Source organism: Sinocyclocheilus rhinocerous, unplaced genomic scaffold (assembly GCF_001515625.1).
Source record: "Sinocyclocheilus rhinocerous isolate Xijiao unplaced genomic scaffold, SAMN03320098_v1.1 scaffold692, whole genome shotgun sequence".
Classification (NCBI taxonomy): domain Eukaryota; kingdom Metazoa; phylum Chordata; class Actinopteri; order Cypriniformes; family Cyprinidae; genus Sinocyclocheilus; species Sinocyclocheilus rhinocerous.
This window is the reverse complement of record NW_015638954.1, coordinates 264,488-288,949: the sequence shown is the minus strand read 5'-3', so window position 1 is coordinate 288,949 and position 24,462 is coordinate 264,488. Positions and strand designations below refer to the sequence as shown.

General features: G+C 35.6%; 1 protein-coding gene across 2 annotated transcripts in view; it reads left to right on the top strand.

Annotated features, from left to right (window-relative positions):
• LOC107750308 (arf-GAP with Rho-GAP domain, ANK repeat and PH domain-containing protein 2-like) overlaps window positions 1-23,918 on the top strand; it is an 87,493-nt gene extending 63,575 nt beyond the window's left edge. The window contains exons 18-33 of one of the 2 annotated variants that reach the window (XM_016565631.1): window positions 202-400; window positions 3,786-3,849; window positions 4,498-4,661; window positions 4,825-5,037; window positions 5,719-5,824; window positions 7,034-7,181; window positions 8,416-8,484; window positions 10,379-10,453; window positions 10,788-10,905; window positions 11,764-11,892; window positions 13,060-13,196; window positions 14,439-14,521; window positions 19,122-19,157; window positions 19,399-19,462; window positions 22,675-22,797; window positions 23,088-23,918. In XM_016565631.1, the coding sequence (XP_016421117.1) occupies window positions 202-400; window positions 3,786-3,849; window positions 4,498-4,661; window positions 4,825-5,037; window positions 5,719-5,824; window positions 7,034-7,181; window positions 8,416-8,484; window positions 10,379-10,453; window positions 10,788-10,905; window positions 11,764-11,892; window positions 13,060-13,196; window positions 14,439-14,521; window positions 19,122-19,157; window positions 19,399-19,462; window positions 22,675-22,797; window positions 23,088-23,417 (2,058 nt within the window). In that variant the 3' untranslated portion in view covers window positions 23,418-23,918. Of the gene's footprint in view, window positions 1-201; window positions 401-3,785; window positions 3,850-4,497; window positions 4,662-4,824; window positions 5,038-5,718; window positions 5,825-7,033; window positions 7,182-8,415; window positions 8,485-10,378; window positions 10,454-10,787; window positions 10,906-11,763; window positions 11,893-13,059; window positions 13,197-14,438; window positions 14,522-19,121; window positions 19,158-19,398; window positions 19,463-22,674; window positions 22,798-23,087 lie in introns of those variants that run through there. The other variant, XM_016565632.1, reaches the window with a different exon arrangement.
• Window positions 23,919-24,462: the final 544 nt, after the last annotated feature.

The window sequence follows — 24,462 nt, the reverse complement described above, 5'->3', positions numbered from 1 at the left end:
AGGGAATGTTCAAAGGGTGTTTGTGTTTGTACTTCTATCTGTATATGCCGGTTTAATGCAACTCCAGGGTTAGCTGTAGTTTCTGTTTGGCAGAAAACACTAGAAACTTCTTTGTGTCATCTGCACAAGCGCCTGACTTTTAAATGTTTTCTCTGCATCTCACGCGGCTCCTCTGTCTAATGTTTTTCTCTTTCGTTTCAGTGTTTTGTCCCTGCAAGGGCAGATGCTCTGCTGAGGCTGGACAGTGAGCTTATTGGCCGACTGCACTATAAAGAGGGTCATGACCTTTATCATTGGCGAATGGGATGGTTTGCTCTGGTGGGCTCAGAACTCTACTTCTGTTCTGGAGATGAAGATGAAGAGGAGGGAGTTCTTCAACTCAAACGCCTACAGGAGCTTAGTGAGGACAAATATGCATGCATACCAGTCGAATGAAAGATATTAAGGGAATAGTTCATCCATGTTTTTCCAAACCTGTATGACTTTCTTTCTGTTGTTTAGTTTTTGAAAGATTTATCATGGCTATTCTTTTTAATATAATGAAAGTAAATGAGACTGGGACTGCCAAGCTCTAAAATTACCTAAAAAAACCCCCCTCACCATTACAAAGTATCATGAAAGTCGTCAATAAAGTCTTTTAGTCTGCTAGTCTTTTGGACTTACTTGATAGCTTTCTGTGAGGAAAAGTGCTATTTTAGTATTATTTATATACTATGATAATATTTATTTATATTTTGAATTAGCTTTGATTTTTATATTTACTGTTTTATTTTTAGTTTAATTTTTAGTAGTTCTGTATTAGTTTTTTGTTTATATAGCTTTATATAGCTAATTTTTATTTTATTTTAATTAATTTTTTTACTAATTTTAGTACTTCATCCTAAATGACATAATGACAATAAAATGCTATGACAATAACATAGCATTTATGATACATTCATTGTGTTTCTGTATCCTTTTTGGAGCTTAAAAACGATAGTCTCTAATGGATGTAACTGCTTCCATCACATTATTCTCCCATTGTGTTCTACAGAAGAAAGAAAGTCATTCAAGTTCATAGTTTCTGGGTGAACTAATCCTAAAATTGACCACTGAATGTGTGTTTGTATGTGCGCTTTTAATTCTAGCAATTTTTTCACACTCATTATATGCTCTCAGTAGGCATTTTTTGGATCATCTGTTTAAAAAGATTGTCCATATTGTCTATTCTTTTAATGAATTACATTAGTGATGTCTGAGGTAAAGTGTCTCAGTATTAGCAAGAGACACCTTGAGCCTCACGATCATCTTCTTGAAATCTCGTCTGAAATATTAGCCCTAGTCTTCTGTGCCTTCTCTGTCTATTGCTAGTATTTCCTGGTTGGCATTCAGTGTGCTAATGTTTGACTCCGTTCCCACGTCTCTAAAAGATTCGTCTGGTCACACGTCTCGTCTGTCTCCAAGGGAGACCGCGGTTGCCGATGGCAATCGTGTTTGGGCGGGAGGTAGTTGACACGATCTTGGCACCCATGGACCAGATTTGCAACATTTTCAATCAATTGCACTAGAACGAGGCAGGAAAAATCAATGAATCTCTTTTTTTCCTAATACGTTCAAGGCCAAAAAAAGGATCAAATCCAGAAAGCCAACATACTCGGGGCAGGATTAAGAGGGTGATGCCTCAACAGTTCGCGGAGCCTTGAAATGTAGCGTGGCGCGCTAACGAAGCGTCTCCAGTGGTTTAAGATCTCTATAGCGACAGAACATATGGGCCTCAAAGGGCTGAAACTCTGTGAAATTAGATTAGGACACAGACATAGGCAGACCAGCAGTTCACAGCTTGCCCTAGCTCACCCTCTTTTACTCGCTCCTGCCATAAACAGGAGTGCAATGTCAGATTCATCCATTTAGCAATGGAAAAGCCTTGTGTAGAAATGACATCTGAAAGTCATACATAATATTTTGTCTACAAAGGCTTTTGAAAGGAATTCTCATAGTCTTTTGTAAGTAAATGCTTCAAAGCACCTCTGAATAGTTCCTATAAACTTCCTGAATGACAGTATGGTAATGTTATAGTATTTGTCAAAGGCTTTGCTGTCCATGGTCCTGAAATGTGTCACGCAAGTACATGCAGGTTCTCCGATATAAGAAATCCGATATTTGTTCTTGAAGATCTTAAAAGGTGCCTCATGTACAGTGGGGTCCAAAAGTCTGAGGCCACATTGAAAATCTGGGATTAAAAAAAAATCTAATTTAGGGCATTAGGTTGTGACCATATCCTTATGCATTTTGTTTTGTATCTTTAGATTCAGTGTTAAAATGAACACTAAACAAAGCAGGGCTAAATGTATAGTATTCATTTTTGGTCCGGACCAAAGGAACTGAACTACAAATGTAAACACAACCTTAAATTTGAAAGCCACATTTGAGAAATATTTCAGGTCCTGCACTATTTCTAGTTAATTAAAATAAACTTGTGACATTGATCATGTGACTCTGTACCGTTGGTCAGATTGAAGTTCGAGATGCTCTTTGGATCATCTCAGATCATGCTAGACACCTTTTTTACACAAACTTATGAAGTTTATGCTGCTTGAGTGCTGCTGTCATTAAGGCAAAAGTTAGATAAAAATTAATGTATTTTTGAAAGTCGTATCAATCCTTTTGTTCAACAGTTGTGTTATTGCAATAAAAACTGTATGTCCATTGGGAACTTTAAGCATAATTACTTTTAAAATGGGCCTCTCTTTCATCTGTCAACATAATCTAAACCCTCACTAAATGCAAAGGAAGCTCGCTGGCCACCTTTAATCTGAAGTCATTCTTCCCTTGTAAATAATTTCCATATATGTGTAAACAAGAAAAAGAGAGCCGAGAGAGGTGTTATTGGAATCTCAATGCTAGTCCCAGCACTACAAGGCTGTTTGGTTTAATTCTGTTTTTTAATTCCGTAATAAAAGTTAAGGGCGTTAATGTTTAAGGGAGGTTAAAAGGATGAAGTGAGTGGTGTTTGTTTTTTATCAAACTGTGATAGTGAATGTTTGCCTCTTTTCAGTAATGGCTTTTAATAAACGTTGTGTGCCCAGTAGCGCTCCTTTCCTTTTTATAAAATCACTTTCAATAACATTGGTAAACAAAATTTGCCAACCTTGAAAATGGCTAAAGTGCAACAATTAAAGTGCTTGTTTTTAGCACTTAAGTTCCTATGTTTCGGTTGATTTTAGCTGAGTGTTGAGTTTCAAAAATATTTGAGCAATTTTGTTCTCACTTGACCTGTTTTTATTTGGTTGTGTTTTTATTACTCTGAAATGGATTAATCTCGGAATTTATGCACAAGTGATTGACTCTATGAATTTGATTAATTAATTAAACATAATACAAAGATTGACGGAGAGTTTTGGTCATTGAATATGATTTGCAATATTGGTCTGGCACTTGAGGGAAAGAGAGAGACAAAAGGGAGTGGGAAAATTACAGATGTGAGGAAGATTAGTTGAAGAATCAATGACTCTGAATGTGTATGTACAACTGTGCATGTGTCTGATGGGTTCAGTGAGGCAGTTTTCTCATGTACTGCAGTAGAAACTAATGACCAGCAGCACTCAGCTTTCTGCTCCACTTACTCCAGCTGGAAAGTTTACAAAACACTAAAGCTCTCATCATTTGTTTAACTTCATGTTCCTCTGTTTTCTTTCACTCTTAATGCTTTTCATTTTAGTTTGTCTAAGAGTGCTTTTATCATTCTGTCAAGGTAATAGAGTTATGGACTGCTTCAGCAAAGTTTTTCCTATATTTTTTTTCCTCAGCTGTGTCCACTCATATGGAGGGTGATGAGAAGATTCAGGTCTTACTCATGGTTGAGAGTGGGAGGTACAGTACACTAGACGCCTAACACCATAATGCAACATAAAAGACTGCTGCTATTAAGTTTCAGTAAACATACACTATCGTTCAAAAGTTTGGGATTTTATTTATTCATTGAAAGTAAGAAAGAAATGAATTAATACTTTATTTTGTGTATTCAGACTCATTAAAATGGTCTAAAGTGGCAGTAATGTCAACAGACATTTATAATGTTACAAAATATTTCTGTTTCAAGTAAATGCTGTTCCTTTCAACTTTCTATTCATCAAGGAATCCTGAAAAAGCATAACAACTGTTGTTAACATTGATATATGAAAAGTTGTTTGAGCACCTAGCTTATTAGAAATGGTTTTTGGAGGTTCATTTGACACTGGACTGGAGTAATGACTGCTGAAAAATCAGCTTTACGATCACTGAAATAAATTATTTTTTGATATATATAAAAATAGTAAACAGTTATTATAAATTTTAATGATATTTCACAATATTTCTGTTTTTACTGTATTTTTGGTCAATTAGGTGAGCATAAGAGCCTTTTGAACTGAAGTGTACAGTGTTGTCGCCATGCTGTCATAACTCCTCTTTTTGTGAATTATATTTTAATTTGTAAATGTGTATGTGCATGTGTGTGTTTTTCTTTTTTTTAAAATACAGAACTGTGTACATACATGGCATAACCAAGCAGGACTTTGCACTGTGGCATTCTTCCATCCAGCTGGCAGCTGGGACAGACGGTATGGCTCTCGGCAACCAGCAGATGAATAAAAATGATGTTCCTATCATTGTGGACAGCTGCATTGCTTTTGTCACCCAATATGGTATGTTGTTTATATTCCTATGAGATCTAAACAATTGTATTTCATTGTGAAGTATTTAATGTATCTAATTTTTGAAAATTATTATAATTTTTTTTAAAAATTATATCATAAAGGACACTATAATGTTATATCACAAAGCTCTTACCGTTGACCTTTCCCCCAGGTTTGTGTTATGAGGGAATCTACCAGAAGAACGGTGACCCGGGCCGTGTGGCCCAGCTCCTGCAGGACTTTACCAAGAACGCTCGGGTTGTTAAGCTACGGGCTCAAGACCATCGGCTAGAGGACGTCACAGACACACTCAAGAGCTTCCTGTCTCACAGTGAAGACGCTCTATTGGCTAAAGAGCTGTACCCTTTTTGGATCTCTGCCCTTGGTTAGTGCTGCCAACCACTTAATCTGTTCCTGTGAATGAACATTAATTTGTGTTCAATTATAGATCAAACTACTCTAAAGTCCAGTTGGTTGTTATTAAAGGTGTGTTCAATAGTTCTTTAGCTAGTGTTTGCATCATTATTCTTTTTGTACTTTAAGTACAGTTACCACAGTAGTGTTAGATGCCACACTGCCATCTATCGATGTGGATCAGCATGATCTTTATTTTTTGTCTTTGTTTTTGTCAGCCTTCTGGCTTCAGATCTTTTTTGCTTTTTCAGTTGTAGAGGTACTGGTTCTCACATTGTTTCCACTGGCAAAGCACGATAGAAGCAAAAGTGTGTTCTTTTGACTGATTTTCACTCTTTACATCATGAAACGCTACTAGGGTATCTACAGAGGCATCAGCTAATGAGCATGTGGATTATCTTCGTCATTTTATGATGGCAAAATACATTAAGTTGGTTGACTGGCATCATGTATAATTAAAACACTTTTTTATAGAAAATTTGTATGAGCGCAGTCTTCATATGGTGTGAGTATAAACCAGCACCAAACTACTGAATGCACCTTTAAGGGGCTTGGTCAAGGATATTTTTTTTGGTGTAAAATGCAAACAGAACTTTATGTGGATGCACATTACATTTCTACCTTAAATAGTGTTTATTGTCCATAAATGCAGATGAACAGGATGAGAAGGTCAGAGTGCAAAAATATTCATCCTACATTCAGAGTTTACCCAAAGTCAACAGGTCAACACTTGGTGCTCTGCTGCAGCATTTGTACAGGTAATTCCCCCATTTTACAACAACAACATTCTGCAATTACATCCTCTGAAGCCAGTAACATTTCCAGTTGGTATTGTGTTAATGTTTGAAGTCTGGTTAAATAGCTCACAGTAAACATGGGCACTCCAAACCCTCACTGGGTATGTCAGATTGCTCGAAATATTCTTGTAATGACTGTAATTGTTTGAAGAAGACTTAATTGGCCCTTTTGGCATATTTGGAGTGTAGCCTAACATTTCCCCCATGATGTACAATAATCGTTTTGCTGTGTTCAGGTCTACACAGCATTTACACCTGCCTGCATTCTTTTGTTGCTAATATGTGCTTTTATTTAAATCTACTCACTTCCTGCCATAGCTTTCTTCATAAAACTGCCTTAAAGTTCTGCTAGCAATAACACAGTGCCAACAAAAACTTTTCTGATCAAATATGTTTTCCAATATGTTAAGTGCTGTATTTACAATACCGTTAAAAATTGGGATTAGTAAGAATTTTTTTTTAAAACTTGAACATAATACTTAAATACTTTGAGTTTAAAGACAGTAAAGACTTTTGCATTAAAAAATCTATTTCAAATAAATACTGTTGTTTTGAACATTTTCTATTCCTCATGGTTTCCACAAAAATATTAAGCAGAACACCTGTTTTCAGCATTGATAATTATAACAAAATTTCTTAAACAGCAAATCAAAGTATTACGTTGATTTCTGAAGGATCCCATGGTTCTGAAGAATGGAGGAATGGCTTATATAAATTCTGATTTGCATCTCAGGAATAAAATACATTTTTAAACATAAAAATAGAAAATGGTTATGTTCAATTTGAATAATATTTCACAATATAACGGTTTTACTGACTTGAGCATAAGAGACCTTTCAGAAACATTAAAACAAAAATCCTACAGACAGCAACATTTTCAACAGTAGTGTAATTAAATAAATTAAATAATTAAAAAATACATAAGTCAATCTATGTAAATATTACAATTTAATTTAGGCATCATAAAATAGTTATACTGCTATACTACTTCACTTAAGCTTGAGCTTGCATGCAAGAGCTGCAACAGTTATTACAAATTACACACAGAATTCAGTGAATTCAGAAGTGTATATATTTGTATGGACGGTGTGTGTTTACTCATCTATGATTTATGTAGGTCTTTTTCCAGAAATATTCCCATATTTATGCACATATATTATATCTGCACAGGATCCAGAGGTGCTCGCTTATCAACCAGATGAACACGCAGAATCTGGCATGTGTTTTCTCCTCGTGCCTGTTTCAGACGGAAGGACACACAGCTCAGGAGACCCGTGTGGTGGAAGACCTCATCAACAATTACATCCAGCTCTTCTCTGTGAGTTAAACGTGTGTCCTCTCTCAGGATCCAGACCTAGTTGATCTCTGTCGCTTGAGTCCCAATGACCTGCTAAACGTGAGACCGCTCCAATATTCACTCCCCTCATATTCACGGAGACATTTCACAGTGTTGTTTTCACAGGTGTGTGGGGTTAATTAATAATTTATACTGTTATACCCTTTTTATTAATACACAAGAACTTGATTTAGTAGTCAGTTGTGGTCTCTTTATTACTGAAGAAATGGACGTGAGACATTGATCTTCTTGTCCATTCGAATTATTGCTCATGAAAATAGACGCCTGTCTGTGTTGAACCCCTCATTTGAAGAGGGCTATAACAAACTGGCAAGCTGTATATATGACAAACTCCATGGTGCTATGAACAGTGAAAAGCATTTCCATTCAACACAGCGAAATGCGCAGCTTTAGTGTAAGTGTGTGAAGAAGGGGACGGTGTTCGTGTTGCACTTGGACGCGTGTCTCTGTAATGGGATTTACAGTGCTGCGCTGTGCTAATTCCCCCTCGGCCCGCTCGTACATTCATAGGCCCCTGGCTTCGCACATACACACGCTTGTACTTTTGGAGAGAGGGAGAACGTGTGAAACGTGAAGTTTAGTGTTGCTAACAGCCATGATCTAGAGAAAAATATGGGAAATTTCACTAAAGTAATATGCAGCATAACACCAAGGCATGCAGGTGTAAATTAAAAGTTTACTATATATGTTAACATTTTTGTTTGTTTTTTTACAAATGTGACAATGTGGTCAAACTGCTAAGTAAATTCAAGGTATTGTTATAAAAATAAAGATTTTAAAATCATTCATTCTATATCTTATAAATACATTTAAGCATCACAACATAATGTGCAGTATGAAAATGTTTAAGCTTACATTTAGCAGTGTTAAAGATTAGCTTTAAATGAGCATTATTTCTTTTCCAGTATATTTACATTTAGAATCTTAATGCAAAAATAGGATAATGAGCTTGCACCATTAGATATCAATTATTGGCCATTTTATATTAAAATCATCTGACAACTTATATTCCACTTATGTATGTTATTGACCATTCAACTAAGTTTTCTGACATGCCATTGCAAACTTGTCCACTTATGGGATGCTTTTTGAAGAGTTGAAACGCCCTGACTTTGCTGTTGGGGATGTGAGCAGGTCTGTTTACTGTGCACAGGGGCTTTAATCTGTGTTTATCTGTGTGGGTCCATTAAAACAGGTCAGTGAAGAGCAGGTTAGGCAAATGGAGAAAGAAAACAGCTTTATCACCAGGTGGAAGGACACCACAGTAAGTCACCCCTTTTAACCTTCCTGTTAAATAGGTGTGTATGTGTGTGTTTGCGGGTTTTTTATAAAGCATGATGTTACAGGCCATAAATGTGTGCATTTAGCTTTTAACTTCCTTGTGTTGGCATATATGTGTGTACGTTTTTACAGGTCACAGAATCACTTTGACCTGTATTGGTATTGTTTTGAGCAAATTAGAGCAAACATCAAGCTCTTTGTGCTACCTAACCTTTCTGTCTCCTGCTTTATACCTCGCTGGCATCATAAGGAACAATTTGTTCAGATAAGCTGAAAAACAAATTAATCTTCCTTTGTTTGCTACTGTCCAAGTTTAAAAAGTTTCAGTGAATGTGTTCAAGTTTGGGCAAGGACAATGCTGGAACTGACCCATGAAAAATACTTGAAGCTTTTGAATGCTTAAACACATTCACATTCACACACTGAAACACAATACAATACCAGTCAAAATTCATGAATTACAAGCATGATCACCACAGAAGAGATGAATTTAGGTCATTTTTATTTGAAATGCATTTTTTATGTATTTTTCACAAACATCATAGATCTGGACCGAACATGACTGTTATGTCACTGGCCCATTTGTGACCCTGGACCACAAAACCGGTCATAAGTCACATGGGTATTTTTGTAGCAATAGCTAATAATACATTGCATGGGTAAACATTATCAATTTTTTTTATGTCAAAAATCATTAGGATATTAAGTAAAGATCATGTTCCATGAAGATATTTTGTAAATTTCCTACCGTAAATATATCAAAACTTAATTTTTGATTAGTAATATGCATTGCTAAGAACTTCATTTGGACAACTTTAAAGGCTATTTTCCTTATAATATTTAGATTTTTTTGCACCCTCAGATTCCATATTTTCAAATAGTTGTATCTCAGCCAAATATTTTCCTATCCTAACAAACATCAACATTTCTCATCCATTTCATACATCAATGAAAAGCTCATTTATTCAGCTTTCAGATAATGTATAAATCTCAATTTTAAAAAAATTGACTCTTATGACTGGTTTTGTGGTCCCGGGTCACGTTTATGTATGGGAAAAACTCATTTTAAGCATAAGCCTTTAGATTAGTGGTTCTCAACCTTTTTGACTCAGTGGCCACCTATTCTCCTACACATTATTTTAAGGCCCTTCATACTGGTTTATATATTTAAACACATATATTACATCTGCACAGTATCCAGAGGTGCTCACATATTAGCCAACCAACATAGCATTTAACTTAATTATTTTTAATGTAATGAAAACATTTTAAGTCACCCTGTTTGTTGAGGCCCCCGCAGTGTGTCTTAGCCCCCTTGGTTGAGAACCACTGCTCTAAATCAGATAGTAGAAACATGTATTCGGCTAGTTGTGTTCAAACTTTTGACTAGTACAATTCCCTGGCTGCAAAAAACCCACGTTTCGTTGTATAAGACACAGAACATCTGAATAAGGGTGTTTATACACTGTTCTTATAGAAAGTTACAGAAGCATATGTGTCATTTACGCTACATTTAAATACATTTTGCCAACGCAGTTTCATTCGTTTAGAAGAGGAGCTTTAATCTGTGGTTTACATGAGCTAAGATGTTTGCCAGCTTTTGTTGTGTAATGCTGCTAAATGATGTGTGGGACTCCAGCTGTGTGTCATTTAGTCAGACACACACAGACGCTGGTCTGAACTGAATGGGCTGCTGATTGCTTTTGTATTGTATCCACAAAGACTGCTGTACAGTTGGGTGCTTAGTTTCTTAGATAAGCTGTGCTCTTTCTTTCTTTCTTTCTTTCTATATATTTATATGAATTAAGTATGTGTTTAAAGTTGTGTGTGTGTGTGTGTGTGTGTGTTTGTCTCTCTGTTTTTACCTGTTTTTGCAGTTCTCTCCTGCTGGTGACCTGATATTTGAAGTCTACTTAGAAAAAAAGCAGCCAGAGAAGTGCTGTTTAATCAAGGTTTGTTTCCCTCGCTCTCTGTGGTGTGTGTGTGACTGTTTGGCTGAACCTAGAGGGTATTCTGCCACAGACTAAATCAAACCGCAGTTAATCAAAGGCATGTCTGATTTAATTGTGAGAGTAATTGTGTTTTATCAGTAGTCAAGGTAAACCTCAGTTAATAGAGGTTGCTTCAGAGTGTTTTTTCCCCTTGACACTTCTTTGACATATTTTTTCCTATTTTCCTCTCATTTCTCCTCCAGCAAAAGTAGATAAATCCTTTCGCACAAGGCAATGAAGTCTTGAACATTTAAAACACGGAAAACAGAATAATACTGATGTCTGTGTCTATAAGGTGTCTCCTAGCATGAGGTCAGACGAGCTTGCCATCAGCACTCTGGAGATGAAGGGGATGGAGGTCAAAGCTCAAGATCTCTGGACCACTTTTGAGGTCATTGAGAATGGAGAGATGGGTAAGGGTCCTGCTGCTGTTAAATCTTACAATTAAACGATAACAAACAGTTGAAATCAGTATCAGTAAATTTAACTTGGGAGTGAATTCTACATAAAGCATCTTTTTAGCAAGTGTATAGCAAATTATTAGAGCATTTAATGATGTTCCTCTAAGGCTTGCACACACATTAAAATGCTTCAATAGCTAAGTGAATGCACATGATTAGTACTATTATTATTTCATGAGGGTTATGCGAAACTATTAACAGATTGTGATGCATTGGTGGGAGGGAGAGACAGGTGGTGTAAGAGTGATTTTTGCCAATAGCGAGCATTGTGTTTTCCTTTTTACAAATTACAACTTGATAATGGATCTATTTTGCACTTGAGTGTGTTTTCTAATCATAGTCAGATTGGCTGGCGATAATTACAAATTTGCACCACATAATTATGCTTGTGTGGAGGACAAACCCAAAGCAAAAACAGTTTTTTGGGGGGTGGTGATGATGAGGAGGATTGTTTTTGTTTTTTTCATGTAATCTGTATGTAAGAATATACAGTCCTACTGATTCATTTTTTAGATTCTAGAGACTCTTTTGTATGTTTGTCCAGGAACATATTGTATAAATTTACACAACATTTACACAAATGTCTGCTCTCCACATTGCAACCAGCAGTCCATCAAACATACTATGAATTGCGTTCTGACATGTTTTGAAGCACAATGATGTGTGAAATCGAGCTTGCGTAGCTAGAAGCTAGAAGTGTTAACATATTTGCATAGCATATGTTTCTGGCCTTTCTGTTCTGTGGAGTCGCAATCAATTGTGAAAGAAGTCAGATGGAGCTTTGCGTTCATCATTTCTCTCTGTGCTCAGAGCGGCCCTTACACTACAATGAGAAGATTCTGGAGCAGGTATTGGAGTGGAGCTCTCTGGAGGATCCCAGCTCGGCCTTCCTGCTCATTAAGAAATATTCTGGTTCTAAAATGACAGATTCCAACTCAGGTACCAACAATGAATGTCCGATTGCACCCCAGCAGATCGCTCTAAACTATGATCGACAGATTAAACAACCTTATTGTTTTATTACATTTACAGTCAGTGTTTAATTGGAGCCACATTCAAAGATTATCTTGTGGTTATTCTTAGAGCGGTGCTTATTTTTTTTATATAGATCTCATATTTTTTAGCCTTGTTAGTATTTAGTATACTAAATGAACACAAGGAAGAATGATACTGTTTTTTTACATTTTAACATATGTGTACTAAAACATTAAAATGCCAATGCCAACAATGTCAGCTGAGGACTAAAATATATAAATAACTAAAAAGTAGAAATCAGACAGTTTCAACTGATTAAATGAATCAGACTTTACCATATCACAAATTTTTGCTATTGAGATTTAAATAAGAGATGCTATTAAAACTGCAGACATCTGTCTCAGTTCTCTCATGTTTATTTTATCATATGAAACATCCCACATGGAGATTGTGAATATTTTCAGTTGATGACCCTAATAAATCCATAAATCTGAGTTTTAAATAGATTAACTGAATTAACTTTGTGGCCAACAAAATCATTGCAAATATATAATAAATCGTCTGATAAATCGCCTAGCACTAGTTACTATCAGTCATAAAGTTTTCTGATTCTGGCCTAATTTCATAACTTTTTAGAGTCTCTGTACCAATTTCCTGATCAATTTTTCCACTCTTGATGATAAATGGCATAGTTGCAGAAAAGCAAAGCAGGTTTTTTTTTAGAAAGTGCATTTACACTTGTTTTGGTTTCCTATTGAAACCATCAGTAACGACAGCCAGAAATCATAATTTTCTACCTGCGCTGAGTAATAGCTTCTCTACATGCCTCACTAAAGATATTAATATATATTAAGCAGTCCTGTGATGCAAAGGTTTATTCATGTGGCAGGATGTGTATGTGCTAGTCTCTCAAATGTGTTAAGCTGGAAATGTGTTGCAGATGAGATTTCACTTGCTTTTCAGTACAACTTTAGCCATTTTAAAAATGCATGGCACCTTGCTAGAGTTTGAAGTAGCGGGGCTACACTGGTGCAGTGCTGCAGTATATGTATAGTTTGTATGTTCTGTCTCATAAATAGTTCATGGTATGACTCAGTATGCTTTCTTTGTGGTGTTCTTTGTTTGTGACAGATAAACTGAAAGATTTCATTAAAGGAGAGCAACTCAAATTCAAAGACGGTTCTTCCAAACTGCTTTTGGGGAATAAGTTTCAGGACCGATACCTGGTACTACAAGACAAAAAACTGCTGTTATACAAAGACATAAAAGTAAGTCTCCTACATTTTCACTCTTAGAATGGTTCCAAATATCCTTAGAATGGTCTTTAAACATCTCTGCCCATGGTAATATTTAAATATCTCCGTCCCTGCTGTTCATCGGGATCAACCTCTGTGCAGTATCTCTGTTCGCCAGCGGCCCTGCAGCAGTCGCCAGTTTACCAATTTAAATTTTTCGCCATGGCATTTCATATTAACTCTGTTTGTTTTCTTAGCATGCCTTTACAGATGAAATAGTAATTAAAAAACACAGCGGATGTGAAATTACCTGCTTTGGGCCAATCGCAGGGGCCCGCTTGTAATAAGCGTGGAGGGAAAAAAAAGGAAACAAATAAACCCTTAATGGCTATTTTCATTTTGAATTAAAGTAATGTGGGACTTCGCATACCCTCTGAAATGAGTACAGTGATTTAAACGACTGCAGTCTGTTAGGTTCTCTCTCTGTAATATCTCCTCATACTTGCTTTATTCACTCTGTGCACACGCCGATCTGCTCGTCCTCAGGGGCACACGCTCCGTGAGCTAAGACACGGTCTCCTAAAGAGTGCAGGATGTGTTAATAACTGATATTTGAGCGAAATGTGGATGTGTGTGTGTGTGTGTGTGTGTGTGAGAGAGATGGAGGGAAGGCAGAGAGGCGAAGGCACTCTGAATGAAGGCTGTTCTTTCCTTAATTAGTGTAATTTCTGGCTGCTGCGGAATATTCAGCTAATTATCAAGTGAAGAAGGTGGGAATTGGCTGTGAAGCAGAAATTTAATTGATATTCGGATGCCTTTGTTTTCTGTTTCTTGCTTTTTTTGTAAGTTAGGATTCTCGGTTAGATCTCATTTTTGCTGTCGTCGACGTGTTCGCCTGAGCCGCTCGTGTTTTGCAGTGCATTACGTACGAAGTATATCCCTTCCAGACAACAACACAGTGTTGTCGGCACATGCTAGTTTACACAATGCCCTTGGGCTCCCAACAGCTGTAAACAGGAAATTGCAGTTTTTTCCCCTTTTGATTCAAGTGAATGAGCTGGGGGAAATAAAGCAGCTACTTTTCTGCATACAGTATGTGAACCAGTTTTAGTGGTGCTAATTGTTTGGAGAGGATTTTGATAGATATATAGCATTGTAATAAAGCAGCATTAATCTTGAGCTATGTTGTATGTACTTTAAAATATGTGTAGACAGAATTATTTTTTTAATAAAAGCCCTGGGTTGATTTTGAAACATGTGCTATTGTTTCCACAGAGTACCAAACCAGAAAGAGAGGCTCCGTTAAAGTCTGTTAAATGTTACTTAGGGCTACGGAGGAAGTTGAAACCAACAAGCAGGTGATGGTCTTTTATCTAGTGCACTAAAAACCATTTGACACAAATATTTATCTTTCACATTTTAAAAAAAGTGCTGCCTAATCGTGTCTTTCTCAAGTTCATCAACAAACTGGTGCTTTTTGTAACAATTTGCCCAAACCCTCATTATGATACTTGATTTAATCCGGAGCATGTAGAGCCCACAAACAGTGGTATGAAACAAATTATTCAAAATTAGTGTGGCCACACTGAAAGATATATTAATAATCCCAAATGTGTAATTAAGATCGATTCATAAATGTTCTGACATTAACTCTAGGTTTTGTGCTCAGATGAGCTCAGAGTTCAGTCTTTATCTCTTGTGCCAAACACACAGCTGCTTGGTTTAGTGCCAAATGCCCCCCTCAGAAACAAGACTATCACAGTCAATCTGAAAGCAGATTTATATCTCACAATTATAAAATTCATTAAACGTAATTTAGCAAATACCCTGTACTATGTTTTTCTCTCTCCTGCTGGGAAAATTGTTAACTGTGGATTTGTTTCATTTCAATAATGTTGCGTTTTTGTAATTTATGGCTGTAGTGTAATTTATGAGTGCGCTTTTTTTGCTAATGATCATTTATTCATAATTTTCCTTGTGAATGTATCCACGGCATGATTCTTACAATATAATTTACCCTTAAATGACTTTCAATCTGTTTGCACATTATTTTATTTGAATTTTTCATTGAGGACATGCATACTATTTAGCTTTTGTTCATTTGAGGGTGTTTCTTCAACTATAGACACTTTTGTTTCCTGGACTAGAAAATGAACTCATTTGCACACTCTCATGTTTACTTTGATCAACAGTGGACATACGTGCATCACAGGAACCGTCATGAACATTTCTACCACAGTGACAATTTCACCAGATTTCAAATGGTATATGGTGTTTGATAACCTGTGGTGGAAATGACATTTTACACATTGTTGGAGCCTGCACATGACATGCAGGGAAAAAAACAAGATAACGTGATCATTAATTAAGAATTAATTCGGCCAAAAAAATCTGTGGCCAGTATGGTGGCCGAGAAGTGCAAAACAAATCACAATTCTGAAAACAAAATAACTTTGTACGAGATTTGAAAAGGGAGGGAAAAAAAGTTAGGCAAAAGACGGGATCGAACCCGGGTCGATCGCGTCAAAAAGCCAACGACATGCGCTTATCCATCTGTGCCACTGGAGCTGATGATTTACAGCCACTTTTAACTAAATGTAAATAGACACCCCGTATTTTTTATTCCATTTTGACTTATTATAATGTTTTCTGAATTGTTGTTGTGTTTTCTGAATTGTTATTTTGTTTTTTAGACTTGCATTTGCGTTTGTAATTTGTTATTTTGTTTTCAGAATTGTGATTTGTTTTGCACTTCTCGGCCACCGTACTAGTGGCCACGATTTAGCTAAATTAAAACAAGGGAACAAATGAATACAACATTGCCACACTTTAACTAAAACAAATTAATAATATGTGGCCACAAATTAGTAAGTTGTGGGAACTAATTTGTGGCCATGATTTAATTAAATTAAAACAAGGAAACAAAATAATTAATATAACGTGGCCATCAGGGGTGCCTGCAGGATTTCATCCGAGGGTACGCACATAGTTAAAAAACAAACAAAAAAAATAGATCAGTGAGAGCAGAACTAATGCATCACATTTTAAGCTCAACAAAATGGAAAAATACATATATCAAGAAAAGAGCATGCTCACAGATGAAAACAGAGAACAAAACAACGTTGGATAAAGTGGAATAGAGCCCTGCACGGGCCTCAAATATAGGCCCTAGCCAGTCTTTTTCCCCTTTTCCCAAAAAAGCTTATACTACTGTTTCAGCTATTAAAATAGTTCAGTTTGGTATGTAATGGAAAAATGATTATATTTAGTTTCATAATTTTTTTTTTTATAGTTAATTTAGAAAAATGTTTGCAGCATTTTTTGTTCGTTAAATGCAAGTTTTTTTAAAGTAAGGACCAAGCGGCCAGCGGCAGACAGTGAATTGATCGTAGCCTATATGTTTGATCAATTTAGCCTTCTCGAATCATCATGACTTGCCTAAAATAAAATCTATAGATATAAAACAGTTCAAGCATATCACAATGTTAGTTTAAATGTTTAACCTAGATAAATGTGCGCTGTTAGACGCATTTCCAATCGTTTGGAGTGGAAGCTGAAGCGCAGGACATGGAGGCGCCAGCACGATCACTTGCATTTTTCTCTAACAGTGGAAACCACTTAAAATACAAGTCATTTTTGCTCATAAAGGTAAGAGTAATACATCATTCTAAACTGTAAACTGGGTCTACTTTTAATTGTGTGCACTCACAATATCAACAAAACACTTTATATTAAGTGGCCTTAACAACTATGTACTTATATTTAAATTAATAATTTGGTACAATGCACTTATTGTGTACATACATGTTTTTACATTGTACTTATATTTTAAAAATACCTGCGTGTAATTACATCTGTAATTAATTTATGTAATTACATTTATAATTACACTGTTGACCCATCCCTTACACCTTAACCTACCCTTAAACCTACCCATACCAACAAACTTGACCCTAACCTTACTCGTATCACACCTCAATAGCAGCAAAAGTGTTTTGTAATACAATATGAACACAATAAGTACATTGTACTTATTTATTGATGTAAGTGCATAGTAGTTAAGGCCACTTAATATAAAGTGGGACCAAACGTGCTTTTATAAAATAAAGAAAACAAACACTTTCTGCTGTCTCGGTCTTGAGCAGGAGCGCTTCACAATGATGAACCTAAATTCAGCGAATTGCCTCACAGACATGATAAAAATATATAGAAAGCTTTACATTACTACTTTAAAACGAAATAATTTAATTCGAAAATAGAAATAGAACCATTTTTTTTCATCACCATAATTGATGGATGTCTAAAATATAAAAATAAGGAAAAGCCTAAAACAGGCCCGATTATAATTTGCGTTTTATTTTATAATTCTGTACAATTAAAAAATAAAGCACAGATTATAATGGCATATATGTAAAACGTTGTCCTATAATTGTATAAGCTGCTTATATTTTCTGATTTTTATGTTGCTCTGTTCTGAATACCTTAAAATTTAAAGGATTTGCTGCAATGCAATTTTGTCTGATATGTGAATTATTTATTAGCCTATTTTCTTTTTTATCCATGCAGCAAATGCTTTAAAAACAGCTTTAAAATTTAGGTTACTTTATTGCATTCAAGACGCTTTTAAAGTAATTTTTCACTATGAAATTTATTGGTAGCTTGAATGTAAAACATGGTCATGAATTCGTTGTATTCCCATTTGTAAAATAGCCAACAAATTAATTGTTGTAGGCTAACCCGATCTCATGAAAGTGCCTATAGCACGATTTTCTGCTTCTATTTGGCGTAATATTTATATGCAGAAATTGACTTTGGCATGCAAAAGACTGATAAATTCATAATAATGGCATGGCTGGTTCAGTCGACAGAAATACGGGACACACGATAACTGCTGAAATGTTTGCGGGGCAAATCTCCGGTCAGTCTGAGCGCTCATGGTACGCACAGTGCGTACAGCCGTACACCTACAGGCGCCACTGGTGGCCATGATTTTCCTAAAACAAAAAAATGAATTTATCAAAGGTGGCCACAATTTAAATAAGTCCTGTGACAGGCTGTTTTCTAAGTCTAATTTTATTGATAGGTTTTTAGTTTTTTTGTAAACTAATGCACACACAATTTGGTAATATTTTCACACATCACAAAATTACTGTACAGCTTAATTGGAAACCAAACAAAATGTGATGCCTTTATTACATGTAATATTTTCCTTGAATGATCATATTTCATCTCAGTCAAGCTCTTCACTGACACTTTTGAAGAAACTGTAATTGAAGTAAAAGGATTTGTTGTGGTGGAAGTGACGTCAAAAGGGGGAGACAGTTGTATTAATTAATAGAAATAATTTGCACATTATACATATTGAAATGTTGTATTTCATTATTTTATAAGATCAAGTTTTGAATTCATATTTTATACTGGGTTTTCAGAGTGAAGCAATACAATCAATATATAAAAGGCAATAAATGCTTTTTTTCTTTTCTTAAAAAAACAACAACAACAAAACACGAGGGACAAAGTACCAGAGGTTGAAGAAACACATTTTAACGCTCATTGCGTGACCATTTGTGTGGAAATAACAGCTGTTTGTCAGCCACAATGACTAAAATGCTGTGTGTAAGGTCAGAATTTTGTTTGAACCATTTAGACCATGAACCATGAATTTAATAAATTAACGAGAAGTAGGTCAGCAAAACAGTTACATCTGTAAGAGTGTAAAGTATAATTCTCTTACACAAGCAAAATAGGTAATCTTTTCTATTAGGCTTGTCAGCTGACTGTGAAAGTTAAGCTGAATTTAATGGTATCTTAGCACTTTAGAGGTTCTCAAGGGGTCAGGCTGTGGCTCCATCAGGAAAAGCTGAATATAGTTGTAAATTGATGTGGCGAACCTGAATGTAATGCTGCGAAACTAATGGAATACTTTCTGTTGTTGTTTTTCTGACTAATTTTCAACAGTTGGGGTTTTACTGTTTATACTGAAAAGCAGCAGTGGTAAGTGCAATTAACTCTGTTCCTAATTGCACAGTCAATCACACGCTTCAGCTTGCTTTTTAGGAAAAACATTTATCTGGAACTGAATAATAGATTCTTTTTTTAATATTTCTGCCTGAAACTTACTAAGGTTTTGTACAGCTTAGTACTTGAACTACAGAACTGCATGACTGAATTTCAAATAGGACACTTGAGTGCCTCAGTGTTCTGAATATGTGCCTTTGCATCCTCCCTGAAAAAGGTATTTCTGCTGTAAAGGGAATGATTCTCAGCAGGACTGGGTCACCTCCATTATCAGAGTGAAGGTGAGCTTTCTTCATTTTCTAAGTGCTCATAATGTGCAGTTAACATTGTTACAAATGGGCATGGGAAGAGTTTTTTATAATGTAATTTTTAGACGGGTACTGTTCCACATCTGGCACTTAGTTGCTGTTTATTTCAAATTTTGCAATGAAAAATGAGGCATTTTTTGTAGCTTCATAAAGTTCCATGATATTACCATGCTTTTTTCTTTTTGGAGATAGAAGGTATTCTAGAAGGTAAAGTACTTCGGAGTACCTTGTAAATACATGGTATTACCATCTGATACCATAGCTGTACTTCATTGTGAAAAAGAAGTGTGATTAACTGTATCAAATGTGCATTGTAACGTACTTTAAATGAAAATAAAATTTAAAAGTACATTTTTAAACAGTGCACTTACAGATGTAATGTTAATAAAATAAAGGCCAGAACTTACGTGTTCTTAAAGATAGTACACTTTCACAGTTATGCTTCAAATATTTTTTGTTATGTTTTAAAAAGTGCAATTTGTAATAAGTTAAGGGTTTTGCTTTAAATTACATTTAAATCATCCACTTTAATGAAGCACATTTATTTTGATGTGGTGACTAACATACTAAAGCATATGTAAAGCACTTGATTATATTTAAACGGTACTGTGTTATTCAATATATTTAAGTTTATATATTTTAAATTAACTAAATTGTAACTTCATTATCGCAAATGTGTAATTACAAATATAACTTAATACAGAACACATACCTGTTTCAGTAAAAATGGCATTAAAGTATATTTAGTGTCATATTAGTTTTTCATCAATGACTGCCAGTACATTTGGCATTAAACTTTAACCATATTTAAAAAACAATAGAGGGAATTATGAAATTACATATAAAGATGTCCTACATAATTGGGTCTAAAAGCACTCAAAGGTTTTATGTAAATTTAGAATATAATACATTTTCATTTTATTGCAATTAGCATGCTGTTAACATTACATTCTGTTCACACTTAAGTCTCTCAGTATTATATTATTTGTACTAATTTTAGGATGCTGAAGTGTGCTGCTTCTTTTTCACAAGGGCCATGATATCCCCACAGTTCTTTTTTATAACACTGCATTTCCTTTTCCCAGAGAAAGTTAGATGAAAACTAGCCCTAAGAATTGAGGGAATGTTTTCAAGGTCATCCTCCATGAGTATAAATCACATTATCCGGAAAGGTCTTTTAGCTGAAATAAGGTCATGCAGACTGCCACAATAACACTGGTTCCAGCAGACTCTTCTTTAGACAAGCCGGGCGCTACTACACACAGAGGGCCTGACTCAACTGATTCACTATTAATAACTTAAACCAAAGGCAAGAGATGGCAGAGAAGTACTGTAGTAGATGATTTAGCCATTGTTTAGATCTCTCCTCCAGTCCTCTAACCTTCTCAGATTTTCTTGCCCCTGTCTTCGGTCCTAATGCCTCACCCTTATCTACTTCCCACAGGTTCGCTGTTTTCATTGTCGAGGTTTATTCGTGCTTTTGTGGCTTTGAACTGATACGAGGAAGAAAAATAAAGCGCTTCGGCTCTTAATTTTTTTCCTCTTCCGGGGAGGTGGGGCACAGAGAGGTGCTGGAGGTTTTTTTTTTTCTTCAAGCGGTAGAGTAAACGAGGAGTGGAGGGCATGTACCATAATTCAGTGTACATATTGTTGTGTCTCATTATTACTGTACATGTACTAAAAGCGGTTGTGCAGTCCATGCAGGTAGATTAATTGATACTCTGTGCACTGAGACTCTTCTAACCTCTCGCTGCTTCCATTTCACCCAGCATTCTGCTTGGCATGGTTTCCATAGAAACTGGCGAGCAGTGCTGGGTACGTAAAGGAACAGGCAGATGAGACCTGCTGCTGCTAAAATGAGGATGTAGACGTGAAGAACAACTCAAAGGCCATAAAGTCACAGTGGAAAGTATGAACTGTCTTAGGGAGTGTTCAGCTCAGGAATAGGTCCAGAATGTTCCAGCACATTTGTTCCTACATCATTAAGGTCAAAAAGTTAGTGTTAGTTAGACCTGCTTGAGTTTTAAACATTTTTAACATTTCACTTGCCTGAGACTCAAAGCTTAAAAAGTAAGGTATACATTTTCTGTATGAAACTATTTCTTCCTAAGTTCCCACTGTCATGGAAAATATCAAAATATCAGGTAAAAGTCTGACTTTCAGGCCTAGAAATGTCATGAGAATTAATCAAATCCTAGTTAATATAAATACAGTGCTTGGAAGGCAGTAATGATATTCCTTAAAACATTATTATAAAGGAGTTTTACTAAATAATTTACTATTTACTAAACTTTGTTGATTTCGAAAATATAGAATGCTTAGCATTCAAAAGGAAGTGATGATGTCACTGTAATATTTGCATACTAAATTCGTATTCCTTAGTCTTATTCGTTATAGTCTTATTCCTACATATATTTGCATACTTGCATATTGTGAATGTCTTTTTGTTCTTGCATATGTTTAACTATTTATAGTCATGTCAAGTGTTAATATTAATGTTCAGCTGACATCATTCACTATCGTTCACATGTTAGCTGTCAGTAAGATTGCTTAATGTTTTTGAAATAGGTCTTGCATGCTCATCAAGGCTGCATTTATTGTGAAATATATATAACTGTTTTTTTAATTTGATATATTTTAAAATGTAATTTATTCCTGATTTCAAAGGTGAATTGTCAGCAGCTATAACTCCAGTCTTCAGTATCACATGATCCTTCAGAAATCATTCTAATATGCTTATTTAGTGCTCAAGAAACATTTCTTATTATTATTTGTGTTGAAAACAGTTGTGCTGCTTAATATTTTTGTGGACACCATTATACATGTTTTTCAAGGATTCTTTGAAGAATAGACATTTGAAAATTCTTTTTGTAACATTTTAAATGCCTTTACTGTCACTTTTAATCAGTGATTAATGTACCGATCTGAATTGAAGTATTTCTTAAAAAAAAATCAACCCAAACTTTTTATGGTGGAGTAGACATTATGACAAGTTTCTGTACCTTTGCTGTCTAGCGAACACTGTTATTTCCTATAGGGTTTTCTTTTAGCTCAAACAGTAGAGCATTGCGTTGACATCAACAAGATCATGTGTTTGATTCTGCATAGACTGATCAAATGTAAATCTTCAACACAAAGTAGGAAAAAAGCAACTTGTAAATGCTTAAATGTAAATGTGTTTGCAGCATGCCAGTGACTTATGGCCTAAAGACCTAAAGCAGAGTGCATTGTTACCTTATAACCTGAGCAGAGGAAGAACATCCACTTACAGCACAGCAAAGACCAGCACAGCCAAACATCAGAGAGAGGTCAGCACTAAACCTGCTCTACACTCACATAAATGTCACAAATACTCAACAAACCTTTTCATTTAATGTTGCTTAATGACTTTTGTGCTTCAATGAACACTTCTAAAGGCCAGCACTGTTTGCAGTAGATCAGCTCTGATCTCCATCTTTGTTGTCAGTTAAACCATATCCATGTCGTCTTGTCCAGAAAAATGGTTGTTGGAATTGGGCATCAAGTTTATCCACTGCATACGAAACAGCCTTTGACTCATATAGCCATGTATATCCATGTACTTCCCCCTGTTCTGCAGGCTAAAGGGAAGTCAGTCCTCACTACAAGTATAGAAGGTTCAAATACACGAAACCAAATGACCACAGATGTGAGCAACCAACCGGACGTGATGCATAAATTGGCAAGCAGTGAAGGAACTCCGAGTGTCTCCGGGCTTAAAATGGTGATTGATGACACACTCCAGTCTCTGCGTAGACCATCACTTCAACAAGACCCCAGCGCTCTCACCCAGCTATCACACAAGAAGGCTGTGTTGCCCAGCAGAGGTGTGCAGTTGCCAAAAAACCTCATTAATGAACTAAGTACTGTTCTCAACAAAACAGGACGCTTTCCGAAAGAAGACGATTAAGAGAGACATACAGAGACAGAAAGACGAGATACTTGTCTGTTGCTCTTCCATTGTGCATGAGGAAAAACCAACACCAAATCACCCCACAAAGCTCAGTTGGTTCTCAGTAAGGAAGTTGGATGTTACTACTCAGGACATGGAGAGTAAGTACAGTAAATGTTTAAACTGAGGTAAACTGGTGGGTCAAACATTGGATGTAAAGACTTTTTTTTGCGCACAACTACAGCTGTTTGCCATAGGTTGCATTGAGCCTTTATCCTTCAATTTAGAACCATGTAATTCAGTATTATTGAACATTAATGATTGTTTTAGGCTTTTGCATGATAACATGCATTTCACTCTTCATTCTCATATCTGTTTTTATTCTCAATGAGGTTGAAAAAGACACTACTAGACAACAATGTTCCAGTATCATCTTAAATCTTCATATTTTGAAACTGGTTGTTCTGAGATAAGTGGAATGGTAACATTAGCATTAGTTAAAGTTGGCATGAAATAGAATTCGTCCATGCAGTTTTTTTTTTTTTTTTTGGCCTCGCAATTTTCAATTAAAAAATCATAAATAGATCTTCCAGTGAAACAACAGTTGGATACACATTCATAGTCAGATGTGCATCACAATCCGATAAAAGGATCTTGTGCTTCCAGGAGAAAAAAAGGTGCACTTCCATAATGTACTTACAACACAACTCTAATCTGTTAGGTATAATGAACAGTTACCAATACTTTTACAGCATTAGTTAGTCTAGGTTAAAGTTCATTTCTACAAATTTAACAAATTTTTAACATTTCACGTTACGTTAATTATTGAAATAACTATGAAATGAACAGTTGTACTGCATTTTTATAAATCAACAGCAAAAAGGTTGTTAGTTCATGATACCGAATGCATTGGCTAATGCTAACAAATTGAATCTTACTGTAAAGTAATCTTACAAGAAGTAATTTTTAATTCAGTTCAACTATTTTTGGTTCTATTTTGATCATTTTGATACTGATGTGCTTCAAGATCTACCAAGCATGTTTTTGACTCGAGAATTGTGTG